General features: G+C 46.9%; 1 protein-coding gene and 1 long non-coding RNA gene across 2 annotated transcripts in view; one reads left to right on the forward strand and one right to left on the reverse strand.

Moving 5' to 3' along the window:
• LOC310664596 overlaps window positions 1-8,122 on the reverse strand; it is a 40,025-nt gene extending 31,903 nt beyond the window's left edge. Inside the window, exon 1 of the long non-coding RNA XR_014504988.1 lies at window positions 7,525-8,122. This is a non-coding gene — a long non-coding RNA (uncharacterized lncRNA). The remainder of the gene's footprint in view (window positions 1-7,524) is intronic.
• Window positions 6,300-21,701, forward strand: part of ADAP1 (ArfGAP with dual PH domains 1) — a 69,747-nt gene continuing 54,345 nt past the window's right edge. Inside the window, exons 1-3 of the mRNA XM_083413681.1 lie at window positions 6,300-6,803; window positions 17,340-17,470; window positions 19,853-19,944. Of these exons, the coding sequence (XP_083269807.1) occupies window positions 6,719-6,803; window positions 17,340-17,470; window positions 19,853-19,944 (308 nt within the window). The 5' untranslated portion in view covers window positions 6,300-6,718. The remainder of the gene's footprint in view (window positions 6,804-17,339; window positions 17,471-19,852; window positions 19,945-21,701) is intronic.

The raw sequence follows: 21,701 nt of genomic DNA on the forward strand, positions 1-21,701 counted from the left end.
ATGGGACATGCCAACTCCCCTTTAAGCTGCTGCGGATACACAGCCTCTGTGACTTACTGGCCAACTCAGGCTGCATCATTTTCATTGATTGGGAAAGTCTTGCATTTCCTCCAAAAGACTGAATGTTTTGAAATAAAGAAAGTGGTCCTACAATGCTCTGGAAGGTGTGGAACAACACTCGTTCTTTTCCCCCCCTTTAAAATGATTTTTTATTGTTTTTTTCAATAAATACATCCTTTATGAAATACCAATTTTCCATTTTTTCCTGCCCACCTCCCCTGGACTTCCCTCATACTTCCACTTTGTTTTACTTTCAATTTATTCATCCTGCGTATTATTTCCCCAGTTAATTCCTAATACATTTACACACACAACCCTAGAGTCTGTCAAGACGGGCAGGGGTACCTTTACCTTTACCTTTACCTTTACATCTATTTTTTTTATTATAAACATTTGTGAATGTTTACTCAAACGCTACCAATGAGTCCAACTCTTTATGTTGTCTCTTCATATATATTGTAAGTGGTTCTCTTTTGAAGTCTTTGTTGTCCCTTTCATGTAATTTATCTGTTAATTTTGCTAATTCTGCATATTCCATGAGTTTCTGTTTCCATTGTTCTTTCGTTGGGATTTCTTCTGTCTTCCAAGCTTGTGCTAGTACAATTCTTGCCACTGTTGTTGCATACATAAATAATTTCCAGTTGTCTTTTCTTATTTCTTGATCTAAAATACCTAGGAGGAATGCTTCTGGTTTCTTAACCATTATATATCATTTCCCAATAGTTTCTGACCAGGAACCACACTCGTTCTAACACAATACCATCTCATCTCCCTGTGAGTGAAACAGAATGAATTCAAAATGTTGGTGCTGACCTTTAAAGCCCTAAACAGCCTCGGTCCAGTATATCTGAAGGAGTATCTCCACCCCCATCATTCTGCAGGGACACTGAGGTCCAGCACCGAGGGCCTTCTGGCGGTTTCCTCACTGTGAGAAGCCAAGCTACAGGGAACCAGGCAGAGGGCCTTCTCGGTAGTGGCGCCCGCCCTGTGGAACGCCCTCCCACCAGATGTCAAAGAGAACAACAACTACCAGACTTTTAGAAGACATCTGAAGACAGCCCTGTTTAGGGAAGCTTTTAATGTTTGATGCATTACTGTATTTTAATATTTTGTTGGAAGGCGCCCAGAGTGGCTGGGGTAGCCCAGCCAGATGGGCAGGGTATAAATAATAACTTATTATTAATAAATAGCCAGCATCATCTGATTACTTGCAAAACAAATCAAGCTGAATGCTCCATCAAGAGGTCATCTGGCAATGCCCCCAGCCTCCACCCACCGACAATTATGACTTTGCCAATCACCAGCATACGACCCCGACAGACTACCCCCAAGGGAATCTGTTCCTCAGCAGAAGAAAAGGCTGCTCATCCCTGGTGTGGAGGGCAGAATGACCCCGTGGTGTTCACAACTTTTGCAAGTTGATGGTTCCATTTCCTTGCTTTTCAGTGAGTTGGCAAGCTGTTGCCGCAGATGGCACAGGCCATTCCAGACCCCTTGGCACTTGCTTTCGCTCTGGTTCCCTGACACAAAGCCATGACGCCACGCAGCGGGATCGATCAGCTTGAATGTCTCCGGGAGCGGTTCCTGGAAGGATCCACCTCAGAACGGGAAAAGTTCAAATGACTGGAAACGGAGCAAAATGAGAAAGTGATTTCCAGGACAAAGGGCTGATTTGCTGCTGTGCTTTGTGCAGCTTGTCTCTTATCTGGCTCTGTCACAAGCAAGAAAGTGTGTGTGTGGCAGAGAGAGAAGTAGGGGGAAGAGGAGGAGAGGCAGCCTAGTCTGTGGGTCACCTTTAGCAGCAGCGGCACAAGTATCACAAGGAGAATAATTCAGTCGTTGCTGTTATCAATAGTGATTGCTTCTAAGTAGGGCTGGGGAAGATGGGCAACAGATTCAATTCATTTCACCCTACTTAATTCACACTTTCAGGAATGATACACAGACCATAACACAGCCATCCTTCTAAACTCCTACTTCTCTGAATTTTGCAATGCACTTCTCTGGCCAAGTGGTATGGACAGAAATGCACATCCTAGGGTAAATGTGCATTAAAAATGCATATATTAGAGAAAATCACAAACAGGAAGCACTTGTATTAGGGAAGCTTGCTTTGCAAAAATGTGTGTATTTGCAAAATAGCATAAAAAGGAGTATATTGGTGCTAAATACGTAGTCTGTGTGAATTTCTTGTAGGAGTCCGACATGCCACATTCTCTCATCCCCCAGATCAAAATTGACTTCTGATTTCTTCTATGCTTCTCTGGCACAAATGACAATGAGAACATAAGAGCATAATTTGAGCCCGTTGGATCAGGCCAATGATCCACCTAGTCCAACATCCTGTTTTCACAGTGGCCCACTGGATACCTGTGGGAAGCCGCCAAGCTGGATGTGAGCATAGCAGCATTCTGCTCCTCTGTGTTTCCTGACGGTGGAGGTGGAACATCACTCTTGTGGCCAGCTGCTGCTGATTGCCTTCTCTCCCGTGAATTTGATCAGACTTGAAAGACTCATTATCCCCACATTCATTTGCTAGAGCCATCAATTACCCTGACACTCAGGCATCATTGCACCTGAAAACATCTCCAAGTCCCACTCCTTTAGTATCCTTCCATTCTATCACCAGGTTCTGCTGACTTCAATCCTATTTCCTGCAGACCGAAGCAATACTTTGGGTCCCCACCCCCATTTTTATATTTTTTGGACATCCTTCATTTTGTGAAATCTGCTTTGATCTCTCTCCATCTGCTATTTCCGACAACAGGCAAATAGATTTCTGGTTTTTAAAATAACTTCACTGAGCTGTCGATGGCTGCAGACGGAAGGAGAGGTTTTTTTATGGCCATTCTGAGCCAGAAAGCAGTCTTTCAGGGTGGAAAATGCCGCCTCCATCAGCTTTAGCTATAAGGACTAAAAAATAATTTGCCCATCATCTAACGCAAGCAATTTAAAAAGCAGAAGGTGTTGTGGCTGGAAGAAAAAGACATCAGGATCTGCCTTGGTCACCTTTTGATAATATCTTCTTAAAGTTGTGTCTACAATCTGCTAGGAGGAAGAGTTGTCAGTTCTGCACATCTCCACATCAACTTTTCACAGTTTTTTAAAATAAAAATAAAAAGGGTCTTTATGAAAAGTCATCAGCATTTTAAGGGTGGATTTCTTCTAATGCACATTTTTGTGTGTGATTTTTGCCTAACCGAATGCATTTCTGCAAGGCAGGTTTCCCCCATAGGACGCATTTTGGTGCATCATTTCAATAAATCAATGTGGTGTTGTTGTTGTTTAGTCGTGTCCGACTCTTCGTGACCCCCTGGACCAGAGCACGCCAGGCACTCCTGTCTTCCACTGCCTCCCACAGTTTGGTCAAACTCATGTTAGTAGCTTCGAGAACACTGTCCAACCATCTCGTCCTCTGTCGTCCCCTTCTCCTTGTGCCCTCCATCTTTCCCAGGGTCTTTTCCAAGGAGTCTTCTCTTCTCATGAGGTGGCCAAAGTATTGGAGCCTCAGCTTCAGGATCTGTCCTTCCAGTGAGCACTCAGGGCTGATTTCCTTCAGAATGGATAGGTTTGATCTTCTTGCAGTCCATGGGACTCTCAAGAGTCTCCTTCAGCACCATAATTCAAAAGCATCAATTCTTCGGCAATCAGCATTCTTTATGGTCCAGCTCTCACTTATGCACCCTTTAACACAGTATCTGCATTTGGGCATCCAAGCGGCATAAAAAATTAATAAATGCTGTAACAGCAACAATAGCAGCAATGTGTTTTCTGCACATGACTTGGCCGGAGAACCTCATTGCAAATCTATATTCAGAAAGTGCAAATTTGGAAGGATGGCTGTTTTTCAGTACACATATTACATTGGACCATAGCAGTACACATATTACATTGGACCGTGTCACCAGACCAGTGGTCCATCTAGGCCAATATTGTCTACACTGGCTGGCAGCAGCTCTCTGGGAAGATTTGTTCCAGAAGGTGTGAATGAAGTAGGCTTGCCTTTAAATGAGAAATGAATCAAATTCCATCCCTTTTAGCGAGACCCTGGCCTCCTACCTAAACTGATTACCTTCTTTAGCATCTATGCCTCACCTTTGCCAACCCAGGGCCCTCCAGATTTTTTGGACTACAACTCCCATCAGCCCCTGCCACCACACGCTGATGGGAGTTGTAGTCCAACGTGTCTGGACGGGCACCAGGTTGGCAAAGGCCAGGTTAGACTTTGGTTAGGCGGAAGCTGAGCATCTGACTTTGTTTTATCTGAGCTGCCCTGCTGGTTCTGGTCCCGGCGATAGCAGCCGCCGAGTGAATCATTGCTGCCATGTAGGGACAATGCTGTCTATAAACCGAATTGTTCTTTTCGCTGAAATGATGCTTGTTAATATTGACTGATCTTCGCATCCTCCCCCCCCCCCAATGACAGGTTTCCGAAGGTAGGAAATGTTCCCATCTCCTTATTTGATTTTATTGCAAGATATAAATTTCTCCTTGCCCCCCCCCCATCCTTCCTCTGTTCCCATTGCGGAGGGAGGAGAGAGGGATTGCTTAGCAACCAGATTTAAAATAAAATAAAGAAAATCGATAAACTTCCACAGAAAAGCTACAAGCCAAAATTTGATTTGTGTGCTTATTATTTAATATTAAAAAGCCCTTTCCTCTTAGTTGCCCTCCCTGACGAGAACTCGGCACAGTGTATTCTTATGAGACTGCATCCGTTTCACAGCACCGAGAACATTTTGATGTAGTGTGTTTTTAATCAGGAGTGGTTTACCATATATTCACACGTGTGAAGCTATGCTGATTTAAACTGACTTGCATTATGGCTGCATTATGACGAAACAGGTATAGGCATTCCAGGAAATATCACCAGGTTTAGGAGCCATTCTAACAGCAGTGCTTTTCTCTGCCCATCAATTGAACCTGGAGCATTAGGGTGAGTGTGGCCCCAGCAACATCAGCTCTGCCCTTAGCCAGTCCCCACTTACTTCCCTACTTACAACCAGTCAAGCAGGCTGGCACTGGCTGCCAGCTTCCACCTCCTTAGACCTAGAGGAGATGGGCATCTGTTTATGCTTTAATTGAGATCCTTGCATTGCAGAGGGTTGGACTAGATGACCCTCAGGGTGCCTTCCAACTCTGCAACTCTAGGATTCTAGGAGTTGGCTCTGCCTGTCACTGCTTCTGGCGCCACCTAGTGTTGCCCTCCCTGCCTTCCATCCCACCAAAGGAACCCAGCCGACACCGGGTTGTTATCCCCTTTTGTTCTCCCAAGGAAGTTTGAATTACCGTGGTACCCATAGCTGTCAACTTTCCCCCTTTCTTGTGAGGAATCCTATTTGGAATAAGGGAATTTCCCTTTAAAAAAGGGAAATGTTGACAGCTATAGTGGTACCTCGGGTTACAGACGCTTCAGGTTGCATACGCTTCAGGTTACAGACTCCACTAACCCAGAAATAGTACCTCAGGTTAAGAACTTTGCTTCAGGATGAGAACAGAAATTGTGTGGCGGCAGCAGGAGGCCCCATTAGCTAAAGTGGTACCTCAGGTTAAGAACAGTTTCAGGTTAAGAACGGACCTCCAGAATGAATTAAGTTCTTAACCAGAGGTACCACTGTATTGCATAATTCTTCGTGTGTGTGTGTGTGTGTGTTAAAAAAACCCACAATTAAACCAGGGCTTAATTATATCAATTTTTTTTAAATTAAAAAAAGCATACAGTGGTACCTCGGGTTACAGATGCTTCAGGTTACAAACGCCTCAGGTTACAGACTCTGCTAACCCAGAAATAGTACCTCACGTTAAGAACTTTGCTTCAGGATGAGAACAGAAATCACACAGTGGCAGCGGCAGTTGGAGGCCCCATTAGCTATAGTGGTACCTCAGGTTAAGAACAGTTTCAGGTTAAGGACGGACCTCCAGAACAAATTAAGTTCTTAACCCAAGGTACCACTGTACTAGAATAATAGACTGGGAAGGGACCCAAGGGTCATCTAGTCCCACCCCCTGCGATGCCCGCATCCCAGCTCAAGTCACCACGCAGCAGCCTTGCCGGAAGAGAAAGACCCGAAGAAAACTAGTCTGAACAACCTTAAGCCTAAAACTCCTTGCTATATCGGGGACCCCCATCTCTCTCTCTCAGGGTCAGGGTGTAGGAAGGCGCCGCGGCCGCGAGGGGTCGCCGTCGGGCAACGCTCTGTCCTTGCGGGAGGTGGGGTGGAGCGCGGGGTGGGGTAGGGGGGGGGAAGAGTTGGATTAATTTTCTCTTTTCCCTCCCTTATTAAAGGCAGAATGCTCTCTCCGGCTGGAGGAATGCGGAACCTTCCCCCGTGCAAAGCAGACGGGCTGCTACTGCTTGCAGAAGAGATGCTGAAAGGGCAGAAGGGACCGGGAGGGACGCCGCGCTCCCCTCGCCCCCACCCCTAAGGGCTGCTGCCAGCAGCGCAGGGGGGGGGGTCCTACATGAAGCAGCCCCCTCCCCGAAATCGACAACCCTGCCCTCTCCTCCCCCTCCTCCCCTCCCTCCCGCCACCCCCCCACCCGGCTTGTAAGCCTCTCCCTCGCTGGCAGCTGAGCTCTATGAAGATCGCTTAGGGCAGAGTGGGCGCTGCTTCTCCCCCCCCCCAACACCTGCCCCCCACCCGCAACGAGCGCCCCCATGGCGAAGGAGAAATATAAGAAGGCTCTGCTGGAATTGCTCCGGAGGGAGGGCAACGACGTGTGTGCGGACTGCGATGCGCCCGGTAAGGCGGAAAGGTGGGGTGGGGGCGCGTGGTGGTGATGGGGGGGGGGGTCCTTTCTTGGGCTGAGCTGCGAGGTGGGGGACGAGGGAGGGACACCCCGAAGGGAGGTGGGTTTTTTGGGGGGGCACGCACCTGCTCCTCGCAGCAGTCCAGCCCCTACCCCTCCCGCACCCCAACTTTCCTTTGACCGCCCCCCCCAGCCTCTCAATCAAATTGCTGCCGGGGCTAAGGGTGGGGCGCTAAATGGGTCTCTCTCCCGGACACTGTTCCTCAGCCTTATCTTGGAGGGTGGTAGATGACTGGGTGAAGCTCCTTCCTATCTTTCTTAACCCCCCCCCCGCCGCCGCCACCCTCCGGTTTCTCCATCCTCTTTCTCCTCCACTTCTCGGTCTCTGCTAGGCTGTTGCAAGACTCAGGAAAGAGGAACCGGTAGCCGGTGGAAGGGAAGAGCGTCCTCGCTGCGCTGAGAAAGGGGGGGGGTGGATATCTGTAAGCTGAGTATATGGAACCCCCCCCCCCCAAAAAAAAAAAACTTCCAGAGAGGAACCTTAAGTCATCCCCTTATTCATTCTTGGAGAAAGTGTGTGCTCTGCCCAAGACTAGTCCTACTCCGAGTAGACCTATTGAGATGAATGGCTCCAATTTGCTGCTTTAATTCATTACCCTGAGCCAGTTAACATCAATTGAAACACAATATGAAAAGCAGTTTGAAATGACTTACTATTGCAGAAATAAGGTTAGTTGTGCTCTTTTCATTTCAGTGAGTAGGATTTGCACTGGAGATGACAGATATAGCTTTGGTGTGAGTGTGATCCAATGCCAACTTAAATGACAAAGGGAATCGAAGCACAGGATCGTTGGGTGGAGAGATTTCCCCTGAAATATACCGGGAGTCCTACATAACAATCTCTTTCTCTCTGGTTTTGTTGGGAGTCGGTAGCCACCTTCCTCGGGGTGGGAGGTGCAGTCTGTTTTCCCACCTAAAGAGGGTGTTTGGTGTCAGCTAAGGATGCCAACTTATCTAGGGTACCCTGCGCCTGTCATGGATCTGAATGTGCCGAAATCGGCAGGATAGGCATCTCACAGCACAGAAAGGTTGCCCTTATTGGCTGTGGAGGACTGACAGCAAAGTCTGCATGGAAGCTGCAGGAGTGTGTGTGTGTGTGTGTGTTTTGGTGGCAACCTTACAGCCCGTGGAAGAGGTCAGGCACCCCCCCCCCCAACATACTATGAGAAGAGGCAGGGAGATGTCTCTCTTGACTCAGGCGACCCCTCCCCATCCTCTCTCGCTTTCTCCCTGGCTTGAGTTGGAAGTGTTGATGTCATACCAAATGCTACTTTGGGACTCAAGCTGTACGTCTGCTGCGAACTGCAGTGCAGACTGCAATTCCTAAAAGAAGCAGGAGGCAAGCATGCCTGTTTAAACTGCCAATGACAAGGCAGGAGCTGATAGGCTGGAGGGGTGGAAAGTTGCACAAAAGACAGGAGGGGGGGCACAGAAATGGACCCATGTAAACTTAATAAGCTTATTTTATATCTTCCAATCTGTGGAGTCTGGTTGATGGGAATGCAAGGGACACTGCCCCAGAAACCTCAGACTGACCTTAGGGTGTGTTCGAATTAACACCTTAGAGTGCAGTGAAGTTGCTGGTTCCCCCTGCCCCTTGGTTGTTCACATCAGCATGGCTTTGTTAGTGTCAGATTCATATACAGTGGTACCTCGGGTTACAGACGCTTCAGGTTACAGACTCTGCTAACCCAGAAATAGTACCTCGGGTTAAGAACTTTGCTTCAGGATGAAAACAGAAATCGAGCTCTGGTGGGGCGTTGGCAGTGGGAGGCCCCATTAGCTAAAGTAGTACCTCAGGTTAAGAACAGTTTCAGGTTAAGAACGGACCTATGGAAAGAATTAAGTACTTAACCTGAGGTACCACTGTACCTTATTTCACAAGGCATATTATACTGTGTATAAACTGCATTATACTGATTTACTGTAAATTTTGTTCCATTTAATTCCTGCAAGATGGCCACAAATATAGCTTGGCTTATACAGCAGCCAGTAAATAAATAAATACAGTGGTACCTTGGGTTACAGACATTTCAGGTTACAGACGCCTCAGGTTACAGACTCCGCTAACCCAGAAATAGTACCTCGGGTTAAGAACTTTGCTTCGGGATGAGAACAGAAATCGTGCTCTGGTGATGCGGCGGCAGCAGGAGGCCCCATTAGCTATAGTGGTGCTTCAGGTTAAGAACGGACCTCCATAACGAATTAAGTTCTTAACCCGAGGTACCACTGTACATTTGTATACAAACTAGTGGGGCGTAGATGGGCAGGGATGACTTCACCCTACACAGAAGTGCTCATGCCTTGGCAGGAAACAAATCAAGGCTTCCCAATCATTGTAAAGCTTGTTTGAGAAATGACACATCCAACAGTAGTCACAGAATCATGGAGCTGGAAGGGAGCCCAGGCCATTTAGTCTAGCCCCCTGCAATGCAGGAATCGTGGCCATCCAGTCTCTGTTCACATACCTCCAACGAAGGAGAGTCCACCTCCTTTGCTAATCTTTTATTGCAAGGATCTGTAGGCCCTTTTGGAGAACTGTTGTGTGCCAGCATGGATTGAAACCCGGTGCTTGAAACTCAGCGAGTGCACAATCAACAGGAGGTGCACACAGGGGCAGATGGGGCTCGTCAATTTGGATGGGAGCCCGTATAGGAGAAGGAAAACTGGCCCTAAAGCTCCGCTGCCTTGCAGCTATCCTGATTCATGAGAAAGGCTTGGGGAGTAAACCCCAAGGAACAATCTGTACCCGCTATCTTTCACAATTCAAAGTGTTGGTGCTGACCTTTAAAGCCCTAAACGGCCTCGGTCCAGTATACCTGAAGGAGCATCTCCACCCCCATCGTTCTGCCCGGACACTGAGGTCCAGCTCCGAGGGCCTTCTGGCGGTTCCCTCACTGCGAGAAGCCAAGTTACAGGGAACCAGGCAGAGGGCCTTCTCGGTAGTGGCGCCCGCCCTGTGGAACGCCCTCCCATCAGATGTCAAAGCGATAAACAACTACCTGACATTCAGAAGACATCTGAAGGCAGCCCTGTTCAGGGAAGTTTTTAATATGTGACATTTTAGTGTATTTTTCATCTTTGTTGGAAGCCACCCAGAGTGGCTGGGGATAATTATTATTATTATTATTATTATTATTATTATTATTATTATTATTTCAGGACACCTTTGGGAGAAGAAAAGGCTTAATAATAATAATATTTGTACCCCACCCATCTGGCTTCCAACAAGCTTCCAACCAGATTAAAAATACATTAAAATATCACACATTAAAAACTTCCCTGAACAGGGCTGCCTTCTAAATGTCAGGTAGTTCTTTATAATAATAAAAATAATAATTTATTATTTATACCCCACCCATCTGACTGGGTGGCTTCCAACCAAATATCAAAAACAATACAGTGTCAGACATTAAAAACGTCCCTAAACAGGGCCATCTTCAGGTGTCTTTTAAAAGTAAAATAGTTGTTTATGTGTTAGACATCTGATGGGAGGGCGTTCCACAGGGCGGGTGCCACTACCAAGAAGGCCCTCTGCCTGGTTCCCTGTAGCTTTGCTTCTCGCAGTGAGGGAACTGCCAGAAGGCCCTCGGAGCTGGACCTCAGCGTCCGGGCTGGATGATGGGGATGGAGACGCTCCTTCAGGTATACTGGGCCGAGGCCTTTGACGGCTTTAAAGGTCAACACCAACACTTTGAATTGTGCTCAGAAACATACTGGGAGCCAATGTAAGAGCAAATCCTACACAAATTTGGAGTGGAGTCCCTAAGACATCTTGTACACCTCCTTCCACCAGCTCCTGCAGCTAAACTGGTTCCCAGCATATTGCCCTGCTTTCCTTTGGACCATACCTGCAAGGCTGAGAGGGGTGGTCTTGACATCTGGGCAGCCCAGGACCTCCAGGACTGGGCTCCAAGGAGGTCACTTCAGTGCTGCTAACACTGCAAAAATAGCATGGGAGGCAGCAGAGAACACAGCCTTAGCCAGTCCTCAGCTATCTGCCTTCCTACTTAAACCCAGTCCAGGGGGTGACACTGGTTTTCGGCTTCCTCCTCCTTAGTCTCGGTGTTGCCAGCGCAGAACTCAGCAGAGAGGAGGTGGATGGGGACCGAACTGCAGTTAGATTGCTCTGCCTGTCCTCCTTGTTGTCCTCCCTGCCTTCTGCCCTCTTGGCACCAGCCTCCACTGGGTTCAATCCTTGGCATCTCCATATACGGGTCCATATACCTTTGACTGAAACCCAGGAGAGCCCTTGCAAGCCAGCATAGACAATAGATGGGTCTGACTCAGTAGAAGGCAGTTTTCAGTGCCCGCTCTGACTGGCAGCGGCATCTGCAGGGTTTCAGGCAGAGATGGGCCCTTTCCAGCTCAGCTGCTTCACCCTTTTAGCTGGAAGTCTGGGGAACTGAACCTAGGAGCCCTTTTTTACTGGTCATTCACTGTGTGGCTGCCCCCGTCTTTTCATTGCCTTGCCTAGGAGAAGGCCTCTTGCCCTTCCAACTTTGCTGCCAGGCACTCCTTCACCAGCAAATATAATAAACACACAACACTGCTCTGCAACTGTTGGCAGTGTCCTCCGAGAGGCACATGGCACGCTGAACTTTGCTCCACAACTTGAATGTGTACCTGTGTTTTTTAAAAATAAAGGCAAACAAGAACCCATCTGCTCCTGACTGCATTGCTGGGTTGCCTTTTTTAAATAAGAAAAAATCTGCAACTCACTGATTTTAAAACAACACAATTTATAAAAAATTGTGGATTATATACTCTGATGAACAGTAGAACAACACAAATTTGTCTCTTTAGGGCAGGGAGTAGGGGATGCTTTGAGCCTGAGGGCCACTCTGGGCAACTATAATGCTTTGCTGGTAGGTTGGAGGTGGGCCCTAACAGAGGTGACCAGGGAAATGCTTGTTTAAAAGTAACACTGTCACAACGAGCGTTATTAAGTCTGAATGTAGAGTTTAGTTAGGGAGATAGGAAGTTTATACAGAGTCAGACCATTGTTCCACCTAGCTCAGCACTAGGTGGACTGGTTCCTCCTTAAGCTGCTGGGGTTGTTAAGGGGTGAGGAACATACTGGCATATGTGGTGGAGATGTTACGATGTACACAAGTTCTGGAAGCAGGTTGTAATGGAGGTTGGCATTAAGACAGGTCACCTTGGGTGCTAAGCTGTGTCTCTTACCCTTTTTTGACAGTGCCAACACTGACCTTACATCTCAACAAATAGTCCTGTATCTGTTGGCTGCCACTTGTCTAGAGATCTCTCAAGGGTGGAAGGATGCATTTTGTTACTCTGTGGATCCATGGTTTTAAACTGAGATGTTTGTTGCCACACACACACACACACACACACACACACACATATACAAACACCTAACTCATAAAACACGTGCCACCAGGGGGAATATGGACTCCTCCACCTTTGCTTCTGATTGGGGGCGTTTTGTGATTTAGATGACTGAACAATCTCGTGTTTGGCACAATCCCACTAAATATGACTTTATTTGGCAATGTTCGTGATCATTTGGCATGTTTGCTGCAAATATGAATGTTGTATTCCGCTGTGGGATATATTTTACGCCACTCATTCTTTTTAAAGATGATGATGATTTTATTCTTCCTGCTTTTATGGATGTTGTTTTTTTAAATTACTTTTAGCTTGATGTTTTGTTTGTTTGAATAAATTGGGGCAACCTGGGGCAACCCGGCAGTGGTGTAATGTGGTTTGCTGGTGCCCGGGGAAGCTCGGCTGAATGACATGGCCCTCGGTGGGCAAATACCCCTGATGCCTGCAGGCAGGGTGAAGAAGATGCAGCAGCCATGTGCCCTTTGACGCCAGCCTTGCAAAGTGAGGCCGATGCTGGGTTTGCACCCTTCCCACGCTGCCCTACCAGCCCTGCACCGCTTTGTGAGGCTGGGAGCTGATCTGAATGATTTACCTGGGGAGATGGAGAGTGTTGTGTTCATCCTGGACCCCTTAGAGGACAGGTGTAATGAAAATGAAAAAGCAATTGAGAAATACATACGTGTGTGAACCAGATCTCTGGGACCACTCTCAACTGTGGATCCATGACCTTGACATGTTGCATTCTCCGTTGGGCAATTGTAGACTTCTCTAGATTTCCCTAGATGATAGGACCTGTGTGATGTAGTGGCAAAGGTCCCAGGAGACCAGGGTTCTAATCCTGACTCAGTTTTGAAACTCAGTGGGTGACCTTGGGCCAGTCACACTGTTTCTCTGCCTAGCCTACCTCACAGGGTTGTTGTGAGCATAAAATGGAGTTTGAGAGAACTGTGTGAGCCGCTTTGAATTCCTGGGAGGAAAAGCAGGATATGAATGTAGCAGTAATGCTTGGCGCACTCCCAGATGTGGTCAGACTCATTCTGTGGCATTTGCAACCCTGCTGCCCATTCTACTGAATGGGATCCTGGGCTTCTGTTTTTGATGGCACTGGTGGTCAGCTCCGATGAGCCCTGGCAAATACATCCAGCCGCTTTCCCTGAATTCTTGCATTGCGGCTCTATGAGCCTGCTGCCTCCCTCTGCTTCTGCCAGCTGATGCTTCCATGTAACCTTATTAACCTGACACGAATGACATCTTGCTGGGCCCGGCTTGAATCTGACTGCAGTGATGACCTTGTTGAGCTTTGCCTTGCCTTTCCTGATCAAGAACTTGTGCAATTCCCAAGCCACGTGCTGTGAGAGAACTGCGAGCGTGCCATGAAAATGTGATGTGGCTCCAGGCTTAGAAGACTCCCCTGAGCCCCAAAGGCCTGCCAACAGAGGGGCCTGTCTGCTGTGTCTCTGTGACTACCTGTTCTAGCCCTGCCTCCTTCCAGCTACATAGCTGTTCCTGGGGGACAGGCTCCTTCTGTTGCATCTCTGTTGTGGGCGATTGGCTTGCTCTGAATGTGGAGGTTCAGCAGAATGGGTGCTCCTGCTTGTTTTCCATCCTGTAGTAACCTTGGGGAAGCATCACAGAACAACTAAGAAAACACAACATTGTGTGGATGGCCTCAAATGCACTATTATTGTATCAGTAACATTGTGCAGAATACACACATGTCTGCACCCCATATTTAACGCTCTATTGCACGACGTTAACTGTGATGGAATGGTCTGGAAAGTGGCGTACTGTGGGGTGGTTGCCCCAGGTGCAAAATTGTTAGGGGTGCAGAATTTCAGCACCCGATGCTGCCTCAATACAGCCACATGCTTCTGTCACTGGGCTCCAATGAAAACAGGTTCTCCAAGTGAACCAGGAAGTGATCACTCCAGATAATGGAACAACTCTTCTTTTCTTATCTCTGCAGCTGTGATCTCCTGGGTGGTGCAGATGCCATTAGGGAGTTGAATACACATGTGTACTCCTTCTGTTTCCCTCCCATCCCACATCCGCCCGGCTGCCCGGGAACCGGCAACCCATGCTACACCACTGATCCTGGGAACTGTAGGTTGCTGAGGGTGTTGACCTCACAGAGCTGCAGTTCCCAGCCCCCTAAACAAAGTACAGTTTCCAGGATTCTCCATGACTGTAAAAGCAATATCATAGTGCTTTATGTGGGTGTTGTGGGTGTGGCCATATATCCACAAAAAGCAAACGAACGAAACCCACCTGTCCAGAGGGGCCCTAAATAGTAAACACCTTCTCTGATGCAGTTGCTTATGTAGCCAAAAGGACACCACATGTGCGCACACACACATGCGCGGACACACACACACATGAGGGGTGGGGGAATACCAGCAGGTCCAGTCGTGGCCGACTCTGGGGTTGCGGCGCTCTTCTCGCTTTATTGGCCGAGGGAGCCGGTGTAAAGCGTCCGGGTCATGTGGTCAGCATGACTAAGCTGCTTCTGGCGAACCAGAGCAGCGCATGGAAACGCCGTTTACCTTCCGGCTGGAGCAGTACCTATTTATCTACTTGCACTTTTTACGTGCTTTTGAACTGCTAGGTTGGCAGGAGCAGGGGCCGAGCAACAGAAGCTCACCCCATCGCGGGGATTTGAACCACCGACCTTCTGATTGGCAAGTTCTAGGCTCTGTGGTTTAACCCACAGCGCCACCCGCGTCTCTTGACATTAGGGTAGAATGGGATATTAGAGCAGATCTCTCCTGCTGTGTTTTGCCTCCCATTCTCACAATGCATTTCTCTCTCCCGCACCACCCCTTACAATGACTATGGTATAATAACACTTTTTAAAACAAATTGTCCATTAGACATTCCCCTGTCAGTTACCACTGTGGGGCTTTCCCCACTTTCCCTTTTTCTGCTGTTCTCTTGCTTATCAATACATCCCTAGAAAATTTAATGCGTCTGAGATTCTGCATGGCTTTTAATGCCTTTGTCCACACAGCAGCCTCTCCCCAACCTGGTGCCTTTCCAGCTGTTTTGAACTTTTTGGGAATTGTACCCAAAACATCTGGAAGGGGACAGGCTGGGGGAGGCTGCTGGAGAGGCTCGGCAGCAGATGATGCTCTGAAATCCATGGGCGCTCCCCATGATTTCAGATCACTTTGGCTTCATTCCTTTATTACCTCTGTGGCTTGAGAAAAGCAAAGACCCAACAAAAAATGAGCCATCACATTTGTAACCTTTTCAAGAGTCAGAAACAGCAGAACTAGAAACCCCTTGGTGGGAACGGAAAGGAAACAAGTTGGATCCTAAGTCCTTTATCATAAACTCCAGGCTTGAGCAAAATGCCCTCTCATGTTTATGGGTCCCCCGAGGCTTACCTAGTGAGCAGCAGCAATAGCACTCCATGGGTGACTGGGTGATTGAGGACCCAAGGGGGTCATGCACTGTCTTAAAGTGGGATACAGTGGTACCTTGGTTCCCGAACGGCTTGGTTCCCGAACGGTTTAGTTGTCGAACAAATGTTCCAGTAAGTGTTCCGGTTTGCGAACGTTTTTCGGAAGCCAAACATCCAATGTGGCTTCCACAGATTCCAGTTGAGTGCAGGAAGCTCCTGCAGCCAATCGGAAGCCGCGCCTTGGTTTTCAAATGGTTTCTGGAGTCGAATGGACTCCTGGAACAGATTAAGTTCGAGAACCAAGGTACCACTGTATCGCTTTTGCAGCACTCTGAAATTCCAGTCCAAAACAGGGATTCGAGATCCACGAAATCAAAGTTTGTGTATGCACGATGCATTTAAAGAACATCATGCCCCGCCCCAAGAATCCTGAGGACTGTAGTTTGTTAAGGGTGCTGGGAATTGTAGCTCTGAGAGGTAAACTCCAGATCCCAAGATTCTTTGGGGGGAAACTATGTGCTTTAAATGTATGCTGTGTATACAGCAAAAATGGCACTTGTCTAGACAGGTATTTGTAAGCTCTGAAGTTGGAATTCTGTTCGGTGGTGGGAACTAACCTGGTTCAGATGTCTGTTCTTCTGAGTTAATTACCTCTGTTGGTGATTCCTCTTGCATTGGCTTATTAGTGTTTTTCTAGGGATAATAATGTTTTACGGCGTATTAATTATCTTCTGTGTTCTGAAACTGCTTGAATTCTGCCGGGGGAGGTGGTGGCTCCCATTAACCGGGAGCCTCAAGAGCTGAGTGCCTCCTTTTCATAAACAGTCACTGGAAAATTGGGGTCCTGAACTTGAAAATGTTTTAGGCACATAGCTACATGATCATGTTGGCATGGTGATCTTGAGGTGGAATAAGTGCCATTAAGCTGATTAACCACGTGTAGAAGTGACAAGGACCAGCAATTTCCACGCACACTCTTGACAACCTGGAAATGCAATAGGATGGCCTTTTTGATAGGTCTATTTTGTATATGGGATGCAGGTGGCGTTGTGGGTTAAACCACAGAGCCCAGGACTTGTCGATCAGAAGGTGGGCAGTTTGAATCCCCGCGACGGGGTGAGCTCCCGTTGCTCGCTCCCTGCTCCTGCCAACCTAGCCGTTCGATAGCATGTCAAAGTGCAAGTAGATAAATAAGTACCACTCCGGCGGGAAGGTAAACGGCGTTTCCGTGTGCTGCTCTGGTTCACCAAAAGCAGTTTAGTCATGCTGGCCACATGACCCGGAAGCTGTACCCCGGCTCCCTTGGCCAATAAAGCAAAATGAGTGCCGCAACCCCAGAGTCGGTCACAACTGGACCTAATGGTCAGGGGTCCCTTTACCTTTACCTTATTTTGTATAGAAAGATTTTACTTAAACTCTCTATGTGCTGGCACACAACCAAATTCCTTAGCAGTTTCTGTCAGCTGGGGCCTTTTTCCAGTGCAAGACAGTGGCTAACAGTGCAATTATATCTTTCTTTACTTGGAAGTAAGTCCCATTGAGTTGGCAGCCCATGCAGATATTTAAGAACAGGTGCAATATGGCTCTGACTAGCCGCTCCATTTAAAAGCCAAGTCACTGTATCTTGCACTAGTTCATAGGCATCAGCTCCTATGAGCTGAGGTGTGGGTTTGTTTGTTTTTAAAATTCTTATTATTTCCTTTATATCTTCCAGATCCAGACTGGGCATCTCATACTTTAGGAGTGTTCATCTGCTTAAATTGTTCGGGAATCCACCGCAACATCCCACATGTCAGCAAAGTGAAATCTGTCCGTTTAGATGAATGGGACAATGTGCAAGTTGAGGTATGTACAAAGGAAAGGATGTTGTGTCTTTTAAGGGGTGGGGGACAGACCAGGACTTGTAACAAAATGGACTGAAATGCTTTCTTTTCAGAAATCCAGCAACTTGGCTTCATTCCCCCTCCTACCTGATTCTCCATTGGTTTGCACATTACAGTGGTACCTCGGGTTACAGACGCTTCAGGTTACAGACTCCGCTAACCCAGAAATAGTACCTTGGGTTAAGAACTTTGCTTCAGGATAAGAACAGAAATCGTGCTCCGGCGGTGCAGCAGCAGCAGGAGGCCCCATTAGCTAAAGTGGTGCTTCAGGTTAAGAACGGTTTCAGGTTAAGAATGGACCTCCGGAACGAATTAAGTACTTAACCCGAGGTACCACTGTATTGCTAAAACAGCACACGCAAGAATCTTGGTTTAATCATGCTTACGATCACATCAAAGCTGCTTTATTTAGGGGCAGGGGAGTGATTACTATCTTATCTACCCACTTTTTTGTTTAGGTTTTCGAGGCCCTATCCCATGCTGCTTTTAAGTAAATATAAAATGTCACGAGATCTGACCATAGATCTCCCACAACCCTAGGCAAGGAAGGATCTGTCCCTTTAGGTACTCTCAGTTTCATTTTCTCTTGGGTTGCCATACACCCAGATTTTCCCGGACATTACTTTTATGTGTGTGTGTTTTTCAAGAAAAAAAAGCTTAACAACTCTGGGAACTTTTTTAAAAAATATATCTCAATTTTTTGGTGTCCGAATTATCACTTCTTGAATTATGGCAGCCCTAGTTTCTCATTTTCCCATTCTTAAATTCAGTTCTCTACACTTTGCAGCACTTTGAAGATTTTCTTTTTCTTAATTTATCATGAGAATTCACCAACATTTTAATGTGAATTTTTCCTAATAAGTACACATTTTGCATGCAGTTTTGACTGATGTGCACATTTGTGCAAACCATTTTCCCCAATACCATACATTTGTGTTTGTTATTTCATTAACATAGTAATTTTAATCTAATATGTACATTTTTAGAAGCTTTGGGTGGAGATCTGCATCGCAAAATTCAGATGAGTGCGAATTTTGAGCTGTACTGTTTCCGAAAGTGCAGATTCCATAAATTTGGCTTTCATATAACTACATGACAACAGCAGCTGAAAAAGCAGTGAGGGTTATGCCATTGCAAACACAATATTCCAATAGTCTTCTCATCAAAACACTGAAAATCCATATATCGCACGTGGAGGTAATTCATATAAACTCCAACAATCAGTGAATAGATTCCACTTTAACAACAACATCTCTGTAACTGTCATTATATTCTCTAAATCTGATTTAATAACTTAATTTAGCTGTTGCTATATAATCTCTTATTTTGTTGTACCATTCTTTAATTGCTGAAATTAAAGCCCTCCTCTAATTGTTTGCATATAAGGTATTGGCAATTTCTAGCATATAGATTCAACTTTATATGCAAATTGAATTTCTCCATGGTTTGTCTGTGGGTAATCCTGAATTCTCAGATACTGTAATTGTGTGTAAAAAGCTGCAAAAGTCATTGTACAGGAAATCTTGTATGGTGTTTTATATCCCTAATGTCCCCTCCCCTTTTACCTACATACTTAAGTGTATGTAAACCACTTTATAAAATAAACTCTGCATCTGTGTTAATTCAGATCAAGAATTATAGCAACCTATCTTGTTGTGAGGAGGGCTTTTTGTTCAAAAGAACAAACTTGGCAGTAAAAAAACCTTTGCTGATTCTCTGGAAATAGATCTCAGTTGACCTTCTGCCCATCCCTGATGTAAGGTAAAGGGTAAAGGGACCCCTGACCATTTGGTCCAGTCGTGACTGACTCTGGGGATGTGGAGCTCATCTCGCTTTATTGGCCGAGGGAGCCAGCATACAGCTTCCGGGTCATGTGGCCAGCATGACTAAGCTGCCTCTGGCGAACCAGAGCAGCACACAGAAACACCGTTTACCTCCCCGCCAGAGAGGTACCTATTTATCTACTTGCACTTTGGCGTGCTTTCGAACTGTAGCAGCCCTTAAAAGTGAGGGAGGAATGATTAAACTACACTCTGTTGAACAGGACTGGGGCAATTTTAGTCCCCCAGTTTTTTGTTGGACTACAACTCCCATCATCCTCAGCCCCACTGGTTAGGGATGGTGGGAGTTGTAGTCCGGTAACATCTGAAGGGCCAAAGCTGCTCCAGCCCTGATAAGGAACAAGGGCAGGGAACCTGCAGCCCTCCATGTTGGGCTGGGGAGGTAGATTCCATCATCACCTGTATGGTCCTAGGCTTCCCATGCCTGCTATAGAATTAAAGAAATCGGATGGCAAATTTTCATCTCTCTCTCTTAAACCAAACTTTCCCGTTTTCTCTTGCAGCTGATGGCTTCTAGCGGAAACAGCGTGTCGAAAGCAAAATACGAATCGAAAATCCCACCATTTTATTACAAGCCAACATTTTCGGACTGCCCGTAAGTACCCCCCCCCCAATGTAATTTTGCAGCGGTGGGAAAAGCCGTGCGTGCAGCTGCACCATCTGCAATTTGTATTTTGCTTGTTTCTGATGAATTTTTAATCCCTCGGTGGGGCTTGACTTAATAAAAAGGCCCTGAGAATCTCTGGCCTCTGCAGATGCTTTGGGGAGCTCAGCACATCGCAGTGCCTCTTCAGCAAATAACTTCTCTTATGCCTGGATGTTTCAGGAGAAATCAATGGCTTTGTTTTCCTTTCCTTATTTCGGACTATCTTGGGTTATGAAAATTCCAGCTGTGAGCAAGTTTAAAAACAAAACAAAGCACTGGTTGTTGTTTTTTAAAAAAAAATCACCACTTTGAGTTACAGTGGTACCTCGGGTTACATACGCTTCAGGTTACAGACTCCGCTAACCCAGAAATAGTACCTCGGGTTAAGAACTTTGCTTCAGGATGAGAACAGAAATCGCAACATGGCAGCAGCAGGAGGCCCCATTAGCTAAAGTGGTGCTTCAGGTTAAGAACAGTGTCAGTTCTCCAGAACGAATTAAGTACTTCACCCGAGGTACCACTGTATTTATTTAGAAAGATATATCCCACTTCACAAAATAATCTCAAAGACCCAGTTCGTACATAACACCAAGCCACACTTTGCAATGAGCCCCATGGAGATGTCTTGGCAGGGCTGGTCAAAACGGCAGGAGGAACAGAATGGAAGTGCAGAACTGAATCCTGGGAAGGGACCCAGTGGACAGAGAGGAGCTGATTTAGATATTGGGGAGGACTCTTTTGCCTTTGACTACTCCTATTATTATTAATAATAATTTATCTATACCTTGCCCATCTGGCTGGGTTTCCCTAGCCACTCTAGGCGGCTCCCAGTAAAATATTAAAAACACAATAACACATCAAGCATTAAAAACTTCCCTAAACAGTGCTGCCTTCAGATGTCTTCTAAAAGTCAGATAGTTGTTTATTTCTTTGACATCTGATGGGAGGGTGTTCCACAGGGCGGGTGCCACTACCGAGAAGGCCCTCTGCCTGGTTCCCAGTAGCTTCTTTTCTTGCACTGAGGGAACCGCCAGAAGGCCTGAGTGTCCGGGCTGAACAATGGGGGTGGAGACGCTCCTTCAGGTATACTGGGCCGAGACCGTTTAGGACTTTAAAGGTCAGCACCAGCACTTTGAATTGTGCTCAGAAACATACTGGGAACCAATGTAGGTCTTTCAGGACCGGTGTTATATGGTCTCGGTAGCCACTCCCGGTCACCAGTCTAGCTGCTGCATTTTGGATTAGTTGCAGTTTCCAGGTCACCTTCGAAGGTAGCCCCATGTAGAGCGCATTGCAGTAGTCCAAGCGGGAGATAACCAGAGCATGCACCACTCTGGCAAGACAGTCTGCGGACAGGCAGGGTCGCAGCCTGCGTACCAGATGGAGCTGGTAGACAGCTGCCCTGGACACAGAATTAACCTGCGCCTCCATGGACAGCTGTGAGTCCAAAATGACTCCCAGGCTGTGCACCTGGTCCTTCAGGGGCACAGTTACCCCATTCAGGACCAGGGAGTCCTCTGCCCCCACCCGCCCCCTGTCCCCCCCAAAACAGTACTTCTGTCTTGTCAGGATTCAACCTCAATCTGTTAGCTGCCATCCATCCTGCAACCACCTCCTTAGCAATACACCTGTCTAGTTGTCTGGCCTGAGTAAGAATTCATGCAGGAGAGTAAGCAAGGGTTTGCTTCTGAGCTTGCCCAGGTCAT

The sequence above is a fragment of the Podarcis tiliguerta genome (genome assembly GCF_965153285.1).
Source record: "Podarcis tiliguerta genome assembly, chromosome: 14".
Lineage (NCBI taxonomy): Eukaryota > Metazoa > Chordata > Lepidosauria > Squamata > Lacertidae > Podarcis > Podarcis tiliguerta.